Here is a 19,518-nt window from a genome sequence, read left to right on the forward strand (position 1 = left end):
TATATATATTAATTTATGAATACAGTAAAGTCTGTGGTAAACATTACTTGAAGATACTAAAGATACTTGAGGCATTTTGTTCTACAACATAAATTACACACAGTCATACGTCAAAGGTGAATTTTAAAGCTGCCTTTTTTTCTTTTTTTTAATGATGTTGCTAACCAGTTGCTAGATAAGGACTACAAATACCACAAGCATGTGAGTAATCGTGCCTGAAGAAATGGAAAACCATAGTAGTTCTTACAAACTTGATAGCAACATACTTAAAAAAAACAACAACAAAAAAAACAGAGGCTTCAAAGTTCACATTTGGGGTATGATCGTGTAATTTGTATGTAAAAAAATAAAAATAAAATAAAAAATACAAGTATCTTCAAATAATGTTTACGACAGATCTTATTTTACTTATAAATTCCATATAATTTTTACTTAGAACTTCCATTATAAATACCCATTGGAAAATACTGTAGGAACCCAAGGTTCAAAAATGCTTATTCACCGGAGTTTTTGGACCACAACCTGAACAGCTCTATACAGTTAAACAGTCATACATACAGTTCAAGGGTTTGCAATGTCGGGAACAATTCACTCTTATCTAAAAATAAAACCCCTTTATTGGCTAATAAAAGGCCATGCATTCTGTAGTGCTTTGATCCAATAAGATATTTCCTTGTACTCAGTACAACAGGCTGCTGAGAGGAAAAATGATCGGTCTTTCCCGATTGGTCACTCAGCTAGATGGAATGAAATTACCAATCCACCATTAGCCACTTCTGGAAATATTGGATCAATTCCTGGAACCATGGTGGGAAGAGACATCTAATTTGACTCATATTGATTCTGCTAATTAAATGGCATCAAACTCAAAATGAAATCTAACAGTGTAAGGTAATGTGACTGGGAACAAACTTTGACCCTTGGAGACAAAAATAAAATGGCTAGTTAGTTCAGTATCCATTTTCTCAAAAATGAAACATGATCAGGCTGACACTGCACTGAGGCAAGCTGTGTGGGAAATCTAGACACCTGTAAATATGCACCATGTGCAATCTATCATAATCTGCATTTATTTGTGGTCATTAATCAGTTTTTCTCACATGCATCGATAAAATGTGGGATGCCGTTTCATTGGCACAAATTACTTTGTGAAACCAGAGAAACATACACATAAGGGCATAAGCACAGCTGATCTTTGAGACAATAATGCAAATGAACAGCAACATTTCTTGTTTAGTGAAAGAGTTTACTATGTACATTTTTCAAAGTGAAAATCAGACTACTCATTACGTTTGGCTGAGTCTACAGTGAGTTTATTAATAGAAGATCCTGAGATGTGCATGTAACGACCATGTTCAGAAACTCATTGGGTTCTGACCTATTGAAACAAATGAGTAGCAAAACCTGAAGTAGGGTGATTTAAACTAACTCCATTGGACCGGTGAACTCGTAGGGAATAACATGTATATTGACCACTGTTTTGCAGATAAATGGAAACAAAATACTGTACAGTAAGTTTTTAGGCCTCAAGAACTTGAACAACGATGGAATTACAATAGTAGTTAAAAGTAACTACAGCATTCGTTACACTGTAATAACCACATATTACACAAACATTCAATGAATCGTGTAGAATGTCACAGTATGAATGCTTGTAAACACAATCATTCTACATTCAGTCCATTATCTAGAAACATCCAAGCACCTACCTAAAGGAGTACCATAATTTTGGTCCCTGGACCAAATAAAAGTCAAGGAGAGGAATAAGTGTGGTAAAATGGCATTACTGGGACAGAAAAGCCCAGCACATGCACAGTCCTAGTGCTACAGCAGCACCAGCGCCAACATTTAGGAGAATAGGTCTCCAGAACAGCCAGTTCTCCCTCTTCTTCTCCAAATCACTCAGTTTCAGCTTCATTTGCTGCACCTTCTGTGTCGTGCTGGCTATCCGCTCCTCACGGTTTCGCTTGCGTAGGCTGGAATTAATTAAAACCACAAACACAAAGAAGGTTGTTTCTTTCAGCTATTTTCAATGAACAAAAAAGCGTGATGTTTGTTTTGGGATGAGCTAAACTATGATTCACATTCTGCCAATTTCTGCATGCCTTTTGATTTTCTTCTTTTTAACATTTAAGTGATAGTTCAACAAATTTGTTCCCATCATTCACCGGGATGGTCGCTTACCATTCTCATTTATATTAAGTGCATCTCTTACCTTCCTGTTTTTATCTCTGTAAGCTGCTCTTCCTTTGGTGATTGTATCCTGTCTCCTTCTCTTCCTAGATCCTGTGTCTCCATACAAGAGACAGACTGTCCATTCAGTTTGTCTGAAGTCATGATGGGGCTCTGAGGACATGAACCCAAATCAGGCACTGGCATCTGCTGTTCCATAGACCACTTCTGCTTTCAGTCAAAAAGGGTTATAGAGATACATTAGATTTTGATTATTTAAAATATTTTAAAACAAAGAAAAGATTTATATGCAATATGAAGCTTCTGCACTATTTCTAACAAGTCACTGAATAAGTGTAAGCCAATTTTTGATGTTGACCATGTTAACTTCTGTATTCAAAAGGTCAGATTTCCTTGCTTCCATTGAAGCACATAAGATGTTCTTTGGAACATTCTCAAAGCATTCTAATTAACATGATCATCAGGTTTTGTACAAACGAGTCCAGTTTGAGTGTATGCTGTCATTAAAGCCAAATAATAATGTACCTAAGGGTAATATACATTTTTAAATTAAACTTTTCACTGAAACTGTTAATTTTTATCATAATATAATATAATAAAAATAATAGTATATACACTGGCGGCCAAAAGTTTGGAATAATGTACAGATTTTTCTCTTATGGAAAGAAATTGGAACTTTTATTCACCAAAGTGGCATTCAGCTGATCACAATGTATAGTCAGGACATTAATAACTTGAAAAATTACTATTACAATTTGAAAAAAAAATTTCAGAACTTCTTAAACTACTTCAAACAGTTCTCATAAAAAAATCCTCCACATGCAGCAATGGCAGCTTTGCAGATCTTTGGCAGTCTAGCTGTCAGTTTGTCCAGATACTGACATTTCACCCCACACTTCCTGTAGCACTTGCCATAGATGTGGCTGTCTTGTCGGGCACTTCTCACGCACCTTACAGTCTAGCTGATCCCACAAAATCTCAATGGGGTTAAGATCCATAACACTCTTTTCCAATTATCTGTTTTCCAATGTCTGTTTCTTTGCCCACTCTAACCTTTTCTTTTTGTTTTTGTTTTTCAAAAGTGTCTTTTTCTTTGCAATTCTTCCCATAAAGCCTGCACCCCTGAGTCTTCTCTTTACTGTTGTACATGAAACTGGTGTTGAGCAGGTAGAATTCAATGAAGCTGTCAGCTGAGGACATGTGAGGCATCTATTTCTCAAACTAGAGACTCCGATGTACTTATCCTCTTGTTTAGTTGTACATCTGGCCTTCCACATCTCTTTCTGTCCTTGTTAGAGCCAGTTGTCCTTTGTCTTTGAAGACTGTGTTCAGTTTTTTTGGCAATTTCAAGCATTGTATAGCCTTCATTCCTCAAAACAATGATTGACTGATGAGTTTCTAGAGAAAACTGTTTCTTTTTTGCCATTTTTGACCTAATATTGACCTTAAGACATGCCAGTCTATTGCATACTGTGGCAACTCAAGAACAAACACAAAGACAATGTTCAGCTTCATTTAACAAACTAAATATCTTTCAGCTGTGTTTGATTAATGGCAAGTGATTTTCTAGTACCAAATTAGCAATTTAGCATGATTACTCAAGGATAAGGTGTTGGAGTGATGGCTGCTGGAATTGGGGCCTGTCTAGATTTGATCAAAAATGACTTTTTTTAAAATAGTGGTGGTGTTGTTTTTTACATCAGTAATGTCCTGACTATACTTTGTGATCAGTTGAATGCCACTTTGGTGAATTAAAGTACCAATTTCCTTCCGAGAAAGTTTGGAATAATGTACAGATTTTGATGTTATATATATATCAGTTATATCCACAGCATAAATATAATATTACAACTTATTAGACAATGAAGCCAATGTACAGGTGAACTGGAGTCAGAATGCAGAAAAAAGTCAATAAATATTGACCAAATCTAAAAGACATTGTCATCAAAAGACAATAATTATGACTCAAATAAAAAAAACTGTAAAAAATTAAATAAAATAAGCACTGCCCTTCCTTACATAGGCCTACACAGTGCACATGATACCGTGACTACACTGCAGGTGAGTATTAATTATGATGATCAACAAAGCTGTCTACACATCAAGCAGCATAATATCTACACAGGACTATAATCGGTGGAACAAACACTTTGTATTGAACAAAATAAAAAAAATGCTGCAAGCCTAAGCCAACCGAGAGTGAGATAAAGTCACATAAAAGTAACTAACAGGTCAGTTTTCATAAAAGGTAACAATGTATTATACAGTAATTAGTTCAATTTTATATGTTTCTGCAATGTAATGTGTTAAAAATGATGTTCTCCAACACATTCTTGAAATGAAATTTCATACTGCAATTGCAATATGTTCAATACCTGTAGCACAGAGTCTCTCAGGATGTTCTTTGCGCCCTCCATGACTGCCATGTATGAGAACCGAAGCTGATCTGGAGTTTGAATAAGACCCATTCGATACTCTCTCATATCTAACAAAACCTTCTGGATGTCCACAGACAAAGGGTCTTTCCTCTTATCCATCTACAAACAGAGAAGGACACTGCGAAGTTAGCTCTTCTGCACATGCCATATACAGTATAATACCTAATAACTGGAATCTTTCGACCTAGGTCCTTAAAGCTGCTTGAGTAACTATCATACCAAGAGGACATCTATTGTAATAAATGATTATGTACAGTATAACTTTTAGAAGCTTATAAAGTAATTTGTAACTAAGCAGTCTTACCAAGACAAGGCATGTGTCAACTAATGAGAAAGTCCCAGATCGACCTATTCCAGCGCTGCAGTGGACCACAGCAGGCCCGTTCTCTGGGCCCAAAGAGCCAGACTCTCGAACCTTGAACAGGAAGTCGAGGAATGATGCTGGTGACTCTGGTACACCAAAATCAGGCCACGTTGTGTAATGAAAATGGTAGATCTGTCTGGTTTCTCCTGTCTGAACAGATAAATCTAAATTGAAAAGTCATACTATAATATTCACTTGTTTTTACTTGTGTTAAACACAGCACAGTACAGACCAAGTTGGATTAACAGCAACAAAAAAAAAAAGTCAAAAAAATAATTACATTTTCTTTACAAAAGATATACAAAACCCTGCTCCAAAACAGATGTACTAAGGCAGATTCTTATTCACCTTGCTATATTGAAGTTCTAGTAGTCGTATTATGTAATTCGGTTTGATGTCCTCATACACAAGAATTACCACAAACCCAGTGTCACTGAAATCCATGTCTCGCTCCTCCTCTGATGGCCAGTACTGTGCACACTTCTCCTGTTCAGAATGAGCAAAAACAGCAATAAAATATAAACCTCTTTTTTTCTTGCATTTCAAAATGTAAATACTTTGGAACTTGAAACCTTTTTTAGGCATTTTCCTCTATTCAAGCAAGCATATGCAAATATCTTTAATGCCTGTTGAATACATTACTATGCATTCAAATGACTAAACAGAAATGCAAAATCTCTAGATAATTCCTTAAAAATGATGGGTACAACCCAAAATGATCCTGTCCTTTCTTTTAAATTTCCCAGACTTTCCAAGAAATCCAAGACTTTTTTTGCATTACTAAATATAGACTTTTATTACATGATGATATATAACATTAGAGCAAAATAAAACACATTATCAATATATCTTCAAGAAGCACTCCTGATGCAGAGACTAAACTCTATCTACTACTGAGTTTTAAACATGCATTAAGCTGACCAACCATCTATGACTGAATTAGTGGGGTTTACTGGGGAGAGAAGAGCTCCAATGACTTACCATAACACATTAATACATTTCTTGGACGTATTATCAACATGTATCAACAAGGGGTGTAAAAATGCATTGATGCATCCTGCTCGATGTAAACACGGATCTTATCTGCCTGCACTTGACATTCCGTCTTTAATTATTGGTGCAATAAGTCTTAACATTACATGATATGCAAATCTATTACACTTATTTCATGGTTTACCTTCTTTTTGAGTGTGTTTGCAACATGTCATTATGTTGCATCAGACATTATGTTATCCTTTATCTATTATGCATGTAACGTATCTATATGTAACATATTATGTACATGTAACAATCATATCTATAATGCATATCATGTAATGCATTTTTTTGTTAATATATGCAGCCACACATATAAGCCCATCCTCCTTGGTCTTAAATTCATCTTTGACTCTAGTGCTCAAGTCTGCTGCGTTTCTGTGCTGTCTAAATTCCCAATGTTCAGTAAAAACTCTGAATCTTTTTTTCAGCATATTTTTGAAAATAATTATGAAAAGTTTCAAAATAATAAAATCGGATCGAATCGTGACCAAATTTTAGATTTCATGATGCATAGTTAACGTTAGGTAAATAACTGAAATCGAATCGTTACACCCCTAGTACCAACCAAAACAGTTTAAAAATGTCTAAATTTAGGCACGGTGAGGTTTTAGGCACACAAGAAAACATTCAACCATTAAACACACTAATATTAAGTTTTTCACAAATTAAAAAGCTGTTCAATGTTTATTAAAAGCAGTAAAAGAGGAAAACATCAGCTGCAATCACCCACCGAGCCTTTCTCTATAACTCTGTTAAGCATAATAACTGCTTTTGAACGCTGTTCCCAAATCATTAGCCAGAAATGACCGCAAGTGTTCCTCAAGGGGCCCTGCAGAAAAGGAAAAATACCTGCTGTTACATTACTAAACAATTTCAACAAGCTGGCCAATACAAAACACATAAAGATCAAGTTTAATTTAATGCTACAATGAATTAGTCAATTATGAGGCATTCTTATGTGTCCTACAAAAGGCTGCCAAGCAGGCCCCGTTCTACAGGGGTGTTTGAGGGTGCTAGGCACTCTCAAACCAACGTTAGAGCAACCCTCAACAGCAGCCCCTAAATGCAGCTTCCCAAAGCCAAATTCAAACCTTAACTCTTAGTGAAAAGTGAAAACTGACTCTAGATCAGTTGTTGTGAATAACATCTTCCAACATTGCTTCCTGCATTCATGCATTGAGAAAATGTAGCTATAAATGACTATTTAAAAAAAAAAAAAAAAACTTTTCTTAAACAGAGGCAGTGTAATTTGTGGATTAAATATTAAGTTGTTTTGGAAGCATTAAACATGATTTCATCTATAAAAAAAAGAGTCAGTAAAATGCAAACTGTGGGCATATTTTTTCCATTACTGTCATACCTGTGTCAATATGTACCTTCTTTGGGCCTCCTCCATGGTAATTAAGCTTGCATTTATGTAGTCATTCTCTGAATTTTCTAATCTCACCCGACTGTGATCATCTTAACACAAAAATGCAGGTTATTTAGGGAGAGTTGAAACAGATATCTTGGCATATACTTGCGTGAAATTCAAATGACATCAAGCTAAAGCTTAAAGCAAAAAAAAATAAATAAAAAAATAAACATTGAGGAAATTTTAAAGGGTTATTTCACCCAAAAATGAAAATTCTCTCATCATTTACTCAACCTCATGCCATCTGAAGAGCACAAACAAAGATTTTAAGAAGAATATCTCTGCTCTGTACATTCATTCAGTGCAAGTGAATTGCGGCTAGAACTTTGAACTTTGAAAAGCAGCATAAAAGTAATCCATAAAACTTCAGTGGTTTAATCTAGGGCTGCAACAACTAATTGGTAAAATCGATAATTATCGATAATGGAAATCATCGACAACAAATTTCATTATCGGTTAGTTGGATATATGCCGTGAGTACGGAGAAGCTCCGTCAATGACGTCACTTTGCAGCCCGTGAAAAATGTGTTGCATGACGAAACTTGTTTGAAAAACGATGGAGACAAGTTTCATGTGGAGCGACTGCTGCTGCATCAGGTGCATTGAGTGATTGTGCTGTTTGATGCGCTTAAGAATTGTTTCTCTCCAGCACATGACTTACATTTTACTGCTATTTTCTGTTTTACAAGGTATACATTATGAATTCAAAATCAGGCACGTATTTCGCAAAACTGTTTGTTAAACTTCACTGAGCAAGCGAGTGCGTGTGTGCATCCACGTCAATCAAACCGATCACAATGGAACACAATCACTTTGATTAAACTCATGCAACATCATACTGCGATTACAGTTTCAATGGAATCAATCGTGCCGCTTTCATTGATGTCACGCTGATGGTCAAAGTGTGCGGTTTTAAGTGTTTTAGATCGTTTCTCATCATGTAAACGCATGTAACACAATGAGCACCTGGATGAGACTTTTCAGCGTGAGAGTGAATCTGTACAGGGTTTTCAGATGATTGTATTATATTAAACTGTCCATAATGCTGAATATAAGGTATAATAATGCTAAGGGTCCTGATATTTAATCATCCTGATAATGCTAAATGTAATGTCTGATTCAACCAGTGAAATTATACCATGGCAAACATTATTTTACTGGATAAACAAACACATATTTTTGAAAAGAACAATTAGAAACATAAAATCAGTGACAATTCTATATTAAAAACCTATAATATTAAAATACTTAATGTATGTAATCAGTGACAGTATTCAGGCATATGTATCTAACATACTTATGTATTTTTCAGCTGGGCAGAATTATTAAATTTCTATTCTGATGTTACCACTGCCTTCTGCTAGGCTGATGTTTTGTCCCACATCTGTCATTTTACTCTTTAATGAGCAGTACTTTTTGTTCTACAAAGTTTTACAAGTAATGAAAGGAACTGTTTTGCATATGTACTGAAAGTAATAATAATAATAATAAATTCAAACTTAACTTTTCATGATTCAAGCTTTGTTCAAAGTTTTGTGAGAATACAGAATCATGAATTCAGTACTGTAAATCGAACCAAATCCTTACGTCCTTTATCATTTCTGGGGGTTTTTAAATCACATTTTAATAAAATACAGGAAATAAAATGTTATTTTGTATCCGATTAATCATAGGAATAATCAAAAGATTAATCGATCATCAAAATAATCGTTAGTTGCAGTCGTTATTAAATCCATATATTCTGAAGTGATATTGTCACAGTCCTGTCACTCTGTCAGTCTGGGTTTTGGTCTGACCGGACCGTGGCATTATCGTCCCATGTCTCTCTTTGTGTGAGCGTACGGTTTTGGTTGTATTCCCTACCGTGCGCTCTTCGGTCTGTCTTGTGTTTCATGTCGGGAGCACGTGTCTGGATCCTGACTTCCTGTCTGGTTTGGTTTCGATCTGTGTCAGGATCCGGACACTCGTGCTCCACGTCTATCTGTTATTGACGTGGGTGCATTGCACTTATGTCATCTTGGCAGCATGCACTCATGTCAATCGTTTGTCTGTCTCTCACGAACATGGGTGCGCCTCATGTCGCGCGTCTGGGCCACGAGCTGTCTTCATGTTGTGCTTCATGTTGTGCTGGCCAAACTCTCACACAGGTGTCCTGTCTTGTTTTTGTCGCCTGTTGCGTGCATTGCGTGGAGTTTGCCTCACGATGTACGCCCAGGTTTCATTAGTGTGAGAATGCATGTTGGTTTTCTTTTTTTATAAATAAATCCCCCTTTTAACTCTGCTTTTGGGTCATGCCTCTGCATTCCCTGACAGATATAGGCTGCGTTTACACTTGGCATTAACATGCGACCTGTATCTGGATGTTGTCCACATACACATTAAAGACCCCGTTTCCACATTACTCTTCTTTTGCTTTTTGCCGATTCACATTCTTCGTGCATATCGCCACCTACTGTTCTGGGCTGGTCAAAGGTGGAGATTTATAGTATAAAAGGACTTAAATATTTATCCGTTTCTCACTCAAACCTATCATATCACTTCTAAAAACATGGATTAAACCACTGGAGTCATATGGATTACTTTTATGCTGCATTTATGTTCTTTTTAGAGCTTCAAAGTTCTGGTCACCATTCACTTGCATTATATGGACCTACAGAGCTGAGATATTCTTCTAAAAATCTTCATTTGTGTTCTGCAGAAGAAAGAAAGTAATACACATCTGGGACGGCATGAGGGTGAGTAAATGATGAGAGAATTTTCAATTTTGGGTGAACTATCCCTTTAAGGGGAAGGTTCCAAAATTAGTGACTCTTGGTTCAACAAAGTCACAGTTTACATGGAAGAAACTTACAGGGACTGACATCTCTATATCTATTCCTATTGCGATTTTCTGGGAACTTGGCCACTTTGTAGGGACACTCCTGAGACTGGTTACGGATTTCCTAGAAAGAGATTACAAAATAACAAACATCAGTGTGAAAACCTCAGAGCCATGCCTTTTAAAAGGACAGAAAAAAATACACAAACACATACACTTTTTAGAATATATACATATGGTGGTCAAACCACAAAGCCTATATAGCACTTCATGAAATGGTTAATATTATTTTAACTGATGGCACTGGATGGTGTTATACATGGATTGTATTGTGCCAATACAAAGGAATAAGACAATAAAACCCTGAGAATTAAATATATACGGATTAATCAAAGGGGGTTGGGTACTGTATGTGGGAATATAGAGAACTGACAGCCTCGGTTCTTCCGTTCTTGGAAGTGCTCTTCAGTTCTCAGAAACAGTATCAGTGCATGGCTGTGGCTCAAAACGTAGTGAGCCACCCACCTAGACAGCATTTTGATCATCATAGACCCGTTTGGAGTCAGCTCAAAACACGCCAAGCAGCACGTTGGACATCACAGTCCACTGACTCGAAACGCGCCTATGATGCCAACAATGCTGCTCGCGCTCTGATAATGCTGACTAGGTAGTCAGCTCGCTAGGTGTTGAGACACAGCCCACGTGTTCACAGGAAGCCCCGGGTGCTGCTCTAATTATAAGCACCGCACTGTGACATGACCACTCGTGCACTTCACAGTGCTTCCAATTATTCAGTGTAACAAGTTATTTTGACACATGGCTGTATGGTTCATTAATAACAGGCTTCATGTTGCTGTTTTAAAAGACTCAAAATATATATCCAAGTAGGCTTATTTGAATGCGCTTGTGAAATAATTTCCCTCACATACAGATCTGTCGAGCTGAAATGATTCGCGAAGGGAGATTATTTCAGATTTAGCTGCAGACAGCAAAATAACGTGGACAGTATTTCTCGTTATCACGCGCATGCGCAGTCACGCACAACCGAATTACCCATTGGCTCTCACAGGCCGAGTAACTTGACTAGGACTATCAGCATTTCCAGTCTAATTTTGCCCGATAAAAACTTCAAACCTACTGAGATGAATAGAGCAGGTGCCCCCTAAGAACGGCCCAGATCAAGCACTGAAAAAACCCGAATGACTTACATAATAAAGGTTTTGCCACTGTCCAGATGAATCGATGTTCTCAAACTCCTGGTCCATTTTTTTTTTTTCCCAAAGCGGGGTGAACCAGGTTTTTCAAACTGGAGGTGGATGAATCAAATGTCGTCCGAGATCAAACGAGAGGTCGCTATTCCATCGTTACAGGTTATCATTATCCCGCGAAAACGGCAAGAGGAACGGTGCAATGCGCTGTTAACCCTCATCAAAAGAGGATAACATTACGAGCACTTTCAGCACCCCCATCGGCTACTTCCGTGTTTGTGAGCGCGAGAAACAGCGCCCTCTGTCGGTAAGAGCCCAACATGACATCAACAGAACCTTGATTACTTCCAGGAATAATCGGTGAAAATGATCTCCAAATGAGTTCAATTCATTTCTCATTCTCTCTGTTAAAGTGTAGTATTTTTTTATAGTACACACGCATTATACAGCTTATATCATGTTATACTGACCACTTATAAAGTTTGATCACTAAAACATTTGCCGTGAGTTACGATTAAAGATGCACTCAGTTTAAGGATGTCGAAGTAGCTTACATTGGCTTACACTGACACCTAGTGACCTGGATACTAAGTCATTCAAACGCAGTAGTTTTCAGTTATCGATGCCATTGTAGAAATTCACTTTGCACAGTAAACTAGGATTAATTTAATCCATGAATGAAAGTGTCCAATAACAGGGCAGTTACTGTGATTCAGTGAGTAGTATTCAGCTGGTCATGTGATGCTAACATGGTTGCCCCCATGAGGCACCCCTACTCCATGTAGAATAAAAGAGCTTTTATAAGGTTACTGATATGACTGAACTCTTCATCTCACATGGATGATTGTATACATATGTTTTAAAATTACAATTTATTTCTTTATTAGTAAAAGTTTTTAAATGAGGAAAAAAATACTAAGTGCACCTTTAAGCAAAGGATTTTTCATGAGAATGTGCATGTGATTCATTCAGTATTATTTTATCATGCTCAACGAGCTAAACAGATGCTTCTTATAAATGCCTAATGAGATAATGCCATTATCCCTCTCACACCTTATCATGCATTATGCAAACCAATCCCTATTGTCATATATGATTGGATGGACTGTTTGTCTGTTTGGTGGTACTAGTGTTTGTACAGACCATAACCAGCACAAGGGCTTGCATTCTCACACCACTGCTCTTATGTTTTTTACTTTAACTCACTTAAACATGAAAGGGGATATTTTGATTGTGTATGTGATCTTGATGTCTTTGTTTTGTTCAGGTAAGTCAGTAATTTCCTTTAAAATTTGAGAAGTAGCTGCCTAGTTTGTGCTTTGTTGTAACAGGAATGTTTCTACTTAAATGTTTCAATGCAATATACTATTCTTAATGCCATAGGCCATGTGTAGTCTTATGTGATGTGGCCCTTTGCAAAAGGTGTTGTTAGCTCTTATAATACAAACTATCCACATATATATATTATTTTACACTGAGCTTTTCGTGGCATTATATGGACTTTTTATTTGGAAGCTAATATCACAATGTTAAATTTATCTTTGCTGACAGGGCAAACACTGGAGTGCTTTCGATGTGATCTTGGATTCTGGGATCTGTGCTACACCACCAAGACAAACTGCAGTGATGATGAGTTGTGTTATGTTGGAATTGGTAAAGCAGGTAATGCGATGTTCCGTTTGTGACACATGCATCTAGGAAAAAAGAAAATGTTCTCACTTTGTCTCTGTCACGCTTTGCACTTTTCAGCAACTGTCCTGGACATAAAGGTGATGGGTTGTCTTGCCATGGATCAGTGCAACAAGACAACAGTTGTAGAGTTCCCTGCTAAGAAGACAATCTACACCATGAACACCACCTGCTGTGAGGAAGACTTCTGCAACTCAGGCCCAACAGTTCAATTCTCCCTCACTCCTCTCATGTTTACTATACTTATCATAGCTCAGATGCTGGGTCTATTTTGATGTTTTCACATCCCAAATTCTAATGGGTCATACTAATGAGAGGGTAAAGGTCACTGTGGGGCTTCTCTTTCATGTTTACATTGTTCATTTACTCTCGCTTTTTCATTTACTGTGGTTTTGCATAATTGAAAGTGGCTTCCTTTTTGTGACTGCTCATTTTGGACATTTTCTTGACAACTGATTTTATATTAATTCAAAAGAGTAAGAAGTATTGTTTGTAGTGTGCGTGTACAGTAGGTATTCATTAAGGTCCTTCTCTAAACACACTAATGTTCTAGTCTTTTATCAATCCAAAATTACAGGTAACATTCTGCTGAAGAAATAAATAAATGCAAATGTAAAAAGCGTTCTCATATTTTGGGCAATCACATTCAAATCCTGCAGAGGGCGGTATTTCACACTGCGCATGCTCAAATACACGCTGGTCTCTACATCAACCACTTCACACATTAAAGGGATATTCCGGGTTCAATACAAGTTAAACTCAATCGACAGCATTTGAGGCATAACATAACCACGAAAAGTAATTTTGACTCGTCCCGTCTTTAAAAACAACAAAAATCTTATTTACAGAGAGACAATGAAAGTGAATGTGGCCAATTTTTGAGGGTTTAAAGGCAGAAATGTGAAGCTTGTAATTTTATAAAAGCACTTGCATTAATTCTAATGTTAAAACCGGTATTTTAGACCTTGGTTAAAATCCGTATTATCTGAGCTGTTTAGTTGTTTAAATTGTCATTTTTACAGTAATGTTAGGGTTTATTGACATTACATCGTCATGGCAACAAAGTTGTAAAATTGGTTATAACTACACAGAAAAGGTTGGTACGTGATTTTATAACACTAAAATCATCACGTTGACACGCATATTGTTACGTCTTGTGCCTATACTTTTGAAACAGATTCGCCCCATTCACTTCCATTATAAGTGCCTCACTGTTTTTCTTTTTAAGCAAAGGAGGGACGAGTCAAAACTGATTTTTGTGGTTATCAATATTATGCCATAAATGCTGTAGATTGAGCTTAATTTGTGTTTATCCCGGAACCCATGTCCCACGAGAGTGGAGGGCACGCAGTCTCCCGTTTGAAAAACTGGCTATAAGTATTTCTTCCTTCCCACGTGACATTAGCAGCTACAGTATGTTTGTCACGTGCAGTATCGCACCTGGTCACCAAGATCTGATCCACGATGTTTCCTACGATTTTCACGAGAAGAGAATGGCGACATGCTCCAGTATGGTTTTATTTGTGCCAATTGTTTTGAACGTAACTTTTCAAGAAACAAATAAAAATATAAAAGAATGAATAAAAACAATCTGAAACGGAAAAAATAAAAGACAACATTTTAACTCCGTCTTCAAATAAACAGCATCCTTTGTTAACGATGTTCTCTGCTTGCTTTTGCTGATCAGGATTTACGAATGCGCTACTCAAGTTTTCAGTTAGGCTCCCTGAATTTTCGTTTGCAGTTCTGGCACAAAACTCTCGTAAGGGCGGGGCTAACTGAGATGAGTTCTTATTGGCTAGTGAGTTTTTGATTGACAGCTCTTTGACCTGGAAGAAGAGGTCAGTCAGTGGAAGGGGCTCTGGTTCAGTTTTGCGTGTAAAAGTGCGAGAATCTGCAAGCGTCTTTATAATTCATTAAAGTTTAGTGATATATATTTAGGCGTTTGTTTTTGTATTATATCAGTATTTTTTTCTCCTAGCCAATGAGAACTCATCTCAGTTAGCCCCGCCCATACGAGAGTTTTGTGCCAGAACTGCAAACGAAAATTCAGGGAGCCTAACTGAAAACTTGAGTAGCGCATTTAATTCCTGATCAGCAAAAGCAAGCAGAGAATATCGTTAACAAAGGATGCTGTTTATTTGAAGACTGAGTTAAAATGTTGCCTTTGATTATATTTATTTTTTCTGTTTCAGATTGTTTTTATTCATTCTTATTTTATATTTTTATTCGTTTCTTGAAAAGTTACATTCAAAACAATTGGCACAAATATAATCCCCTACGCCAGCGACCAAAGCATTAAGGTGAATGTTTTCTGTGGCAAAAGTATATTTTGCAAAGCAACAGACATGAATGTAAAACAACAATATTGCATGTAAAGCAGTTTGCTATAAGTTGTAAGAAGTGTACAATTTACTTGCTATACATCTTTCTTCGAGGGGAGTGTGTGATGTTTGGTTTTTAGATATTTTGTCTTCTCTTTAGGTGTGGGCAGGCTTGGGGAGTAACAGATTACTTGTAATGGCATTAGGTAATCTGGATACAAAAATTAGGTAACTAACCATTACATTTACATAAAACCCATCGTAATCAGATTAGTTACATTTTTAAAAAATTGGATTACTTGTAGGATTACATGTTTTAATTTCTGACAAAAGAAATAGTGAATTTTCCTGACATAAAGTGATACAGACAGCTGTTTGTTTAGAGTGAGAGATGGTTTAGATGCATGTTCTCTTTGGGCATCTAAACCCTCATCGTTTGGCGGGAGCATGAATAGATGCCAATACTGACAGAAATCCTCTGGTTTGCATGGTTGCAAATGCAAGCTGTTCTATATTATTTAATGAGTGTTTATATTCCTGCACACACGTACGTGAATGCAGTGCTGCAACAGCTGGCTGATCAGATCACAGACATGGAACAACAATACCCAGACTCACTTATTATTATTCTCGGCAATTTGAACAAAGCCAACCTCACCCGTGACCTGCCAAAATATTGACAGCACATTACATGCCCCACCAGGGACAGAAATATACTGGATCATTGCTACACAACAATAAAGGATGCATATTGCTCTGTCCCTAGAGCAGCTTTGGGACTCTCTGATCACAGTTTGGTTCATCTTCTTCCAACCAACAGGCAGAAACTTAAATCAGTTAAACCTATAGTAAGGACTGCAAAATGGACCAGTGAAGCAGAGCTGGAACTACAAGCCTGCTTTGACTGCACTGATTGGAGTGTTTTTGAAGCTGCAGACACCAATTTGGACAAGCTCACAGATACTGTGACATCATATATCAGTTTCTGTGAGGATATGCGCATTCCTACTAGGACTAATTTAACGTTCAACAATGACAAATCATGGCTTACAGGAAAACTTTGTCATGCCAAAGAAGATGCTTACAGAAGTGGGGATAAAATCTTGAATAAGTGGCTAAAAGAAGCTACTCTGAAAAACAAGTTTTCAGCTAATGACACTGCATCAGTGTGGAGAGGCCTGATAGACATTACTAACTTCAAGACACCATCCCCCAACACTGGAGGGAACCAACAACTGGCTGACAACTTGAATGTGTTTTATTGTAGATTTGAAAAGCCCAGTCTCACAGCCCACACCCGCTCTGACCTTCACTTCACACAAACACCAACACCTCCTTCAGTTTGGCTTTCAACACCATCATCCCAGCTGTCCTATGGAATAAATGAACCCAGCTCTCTGTTTCCACGTCTATCTATCAGTGGATCATCAGCTTTCTGACGGACAGGCAGCAGCTAGTGAGACAGGGGAAATTCACTTCCAGCACATGTACGATCAGATTCAGCACAGGTGCCCCCCCAGGGATGTGTGCTCTCCCCACTATTCTTCTCCTTGTATACCAATGACTGCACCACCAAGGACCCCTTTGTCAAGCTCCTGAGGTTTGCTTTCAACACTACTGTCATCGGCCTCATACAAGATGACGATGAGTCTGCATACAGAAGGGAGGTTGAATGGCTGGCTCACTGGTGCATTCATAACAACCTGGAGCTCAACATGCTCAAAACAGTGGAGATGATTGTAGACTTTAGGAGGAACACCCCAACACTGACCTCCCTCACCATTCTAAACTGCACTGTGGCAGCAGTGGAGTCATTCATGTTCCTGGGCAATACCATCTCACAGGACCTGAAGTGGGAGACCGACTATGACTCCATTGTGAAAAAGGCCCAGCAGAGGTTGTACTTCCTTCGCCAGTTGAGGAAGTTATACTGAATACTGAAATTAAATCCTAAAAGACTTAAATTCTGTTTTGATGAAGAAAAAAACTCAGATACATCTTGGATGGCTTGAGGGTGAGTAAATTATCAGCACATTTTCATTTTTGGGTGAACTATTCCTTTAAACCTGCCACAGGTGCTGTTAATCCAGTTCTACTCGGCAGTCATTGAGTCAGTCCTCTGCACTTCAATAACTGTCTGGTATGGTTCAGCTATGAAATCGGACATCAGAAGACTAAAAGGACAGTTCGGACAGCTGAGTGGATTATTGGTTGCCCCTTGCCCTCCCTTCAAGAACTGTACACTTCCAGAGTGAGGAAAAGGGCTGGTAAAATCACTCTGGACCCCACTCACCTGGCCCACTACCTTTTTGAACTGACGTTACAGAGCACTGAGCACCAGAACAGTCAGGCACAAGAACAGTTTTTTCCCTCAGGCTATGCATCTCATGAACAGTTAAAATGATACTATAATTACATGCAATACACAGCCTAGACAGTTATATTATTTAGCAAATCCTTCCTCTTCTGCATTACATTCTCTTGCACTTTATATAACAGATTTGTATTTCTACATATTATATTTATATTTTTGTTTTGTGTATTTCTATATATACTTATATTTCTATTAGCTTTTTATTTTTATTGTATTTTTATTATTATCATTATTATTATTATTTTCTCTGTCTTGTTGTTGTATTGTTTGTGCACTGGAAGCTTCTGTCACCAAGAAAAATACCTTGTATGTGGAAGCATACTTGGCAATAAAGCTCATTCTGATTCTGAGACTTGTTACTGACTAAAATTCTTGGTCTTAGGTGACCAACTTCTTTTATCTGCCATGGTTGTATTTCGGTTGATAGGTTTACAGTATTGGTCAATATAAATATGTATAAGGTTTTGGGTTGCAGTGAAACTGTTGTGTTAGATAGACTCACAGTGGCTCAATTTGGAGAGTGACATGGGCCTATCCAGAGTTTGGGCAGGTCCTGGCATCCTGCTCTTTTGAATGCACCACAATAATATGGGAGGAGAGTGTTGGAGAGTCTAATGACAAACAATGAGGTAAGAGATTCTCTGGGTAAGAGATTACTTTAGTATGAATATTTGCAGTTGATTCTCACTTGTCTAGTGGAACAAGAGAAGAGTAACTTTGATTACAGGTCAGAGTTGAGGAAGTAAGCTTTAACTTCCTCCAATTTTCTGTATGCATGGGGGAATAATCAAATAACCTATTAAATTTGCAGCATACAACATTGCATGCACACTTATTGAGGTGAAAGAACTGTCTGGATGTAATGTCAACTTTCATTTTTAACAAGTCAAGACATTTTTACACACAAGTCTTGGAAATTTTTTTGGAGTTTTATTCATGAGGTCATCATGTCACAGTGTAGCCTATTACTGATTGAAATGTTCATCACTGCATACTGCGTACTATTTCACAACTTTCCACTGTACTGCTCAATCTGCAGTAAACAGTTTGCTAGTATTCCATTTAGAACGGACCCAGTGTCTAACTTTCAGACTCTGCAGCTGTAGCCTTTATGTGACCCATGTTCTTCAGATAAAGAGAACCACACTTGTGGACAGTTGTATGTCCGTGACCGATGTGGAGTTTGCCCCGAAGCATATGGGCTTGATGCTGACCACATGTTCTGCAGACGGGGTGGTGCGAATCTACGAGGCCCCTGACGTGATGAACCTGAGCCAGTGGTCCCTACAGCACGAGATCTCTTGCAAACTGTCCTGCTCCTGCATCTCCTGGAACCCTTCCAGGTGAGAATGCACAGACTGCTCCAAATAATGGAGATACTCATGTGAATACTGTGGTGGAATGATCCGCCCCTAAAAAAGTATTAGAAAATTGCTGGATGAATACATGAATATATAAATCTGAATAGCTTTGGATGGAAAGCAAATAAAGAGGCTCATCAAATTGGAATAAGTAACAGTGCTGTTTGCCCTACTGTAGTATTGCCAGCAACACCCCCATGGCTATTCCCAATGCCTGTAGTTGACTTTCAACTTCTAGTGAGTATAAATGATAAAAACAGACAAGAACCTAAAGAAACAATAGTACATAAATATTTG

General features: G+C 37.6%; 2 protein-coding genes across 3 annotated transcripts; one reads left to right on the forward strand and one right to left on the reverse strand.

Moving 5' to 3' along the window:
* Positions 1-393: 393 nt before the first annotated feature.
* Positions 394-11,759, reverse strand: LOC127452483 (tyrosine-protein phosphatase non-receptor type 2-like). 2 transcript variants are annotated; one of them, XM_051717941.1, is made up of 9 exons: positions 11,474-11,759; positions 10,299-10,389; positions 7,394-7,494; positions 6,764-6,862; positions 5,344-5,481; positions 4,936-5,145; positions 4,569-4,730; positions 2,216-2,403; positions 394-1,976 (listed from the first exon to the last, which is right to left on the reverse strand). In XM_051717941.1, the coding sequence occupies exons 1-9, from the start codon at positions 11,528-11,530 to the stop codon at positions 1,784-1,786; spliced, it is 1,239 nt and encodes a 412-aa protein (XP_051573901.1). In that variant the 5' UTR covers positions 11,531-11,759; the 3' UTR covers positions 394-1,783. The 2 variants fall into 2 exon arrangements, with proteins under 2 accessions (XP_051573901.1, XP_051573902.1); XM_051717942.1 differs by having other exon boundaries at positions 409-1,976; positions 2,216-2,400.
* Positions 11,760-12,600: 841 nt separating this feature from the next.
* On the forward strand, positions 12,601-13,732 carry LOC127452490 (sperm acrosome membrane-associated protein 4-like). The gene is made up of 3 exons (XM_051717949.1): positions 12,601-12,740; positions 13,025-13,135; positions 13,223-13,732. Exons 1-3 carry the CDS (start codon positions 12,659-12,661, stop codon positions 13,435-13,437), a joined length of 408 nt encoding a protein of 135 aa, XP_051573909.1. The 5' UTR covers positions 12,601-12,658; the 3' UTR covers positions 13,438-13,732.
* The last annotated feature ends 5,786 nt before the right edge of the window (positions 13,733-19,518 follow it).

The sequence above is a fragment of the Myxocyprinus asiaticus genome, chromosome 15, assembly GCF_019703515.2.
Source record: "Myxocyprinus asiaticus isolate MX2 ecotype Aquarium Trade chromosome 15, UBuf_Myxa_2, whole genome shotgun sequence".
NCBI lineage: Eukaryota > Metazoa > Chordata > Actinopteri > Cypriniformes > Catostomidae > Myxocyprinus > Myxocyprinus asiaticus.

Bases quoted from the DNA above. Each gene is read 5' to 3' on its own strand.
- LOC127452483 (XM_051717941.1), bottom strand. From the start codon at position 11,530: ATGGACCAGGAGTTTGAGAACATCGATTCATCTGGACAGTGGCAAAAC. The intron at 4,731-4,935 runs GTAAGACTGCTT...CTCTGTTTGTAG, and splicing joins TTGACACATGCCTTGTCTTG to ATGGATAAGAGGAAAGACCC. The intron at 1,977-2,215 runs GTAAGAGATGCA...AATTAATTCCAG, and splicing joins ACAGAGATAAAAACAGGAAG to CCTACGCAAGCGAAACCGTG.
- LOC127452490 (XM_051717949.1), top strand. From the start codon at position 12,659: ATGTTTTTTACTTTAACTCACTTAAACATGAAAGGGGATATTTTGATT. The intron at 12,741-13,024 runs GTAAGTCAGTAA...CTTTGCTGACAG, and splicing joins GATGTCTTTGTTTTGTTCAG to GGCAAACACTGGAGTGCTTT. The intron at 13,136-13,222 runs GTAATGCGATGT...TGCACTTTTCAG, and splicing joins TGTTGGAATTGGTAAAGCAG to CAACTGTCCTGGACATAAAG.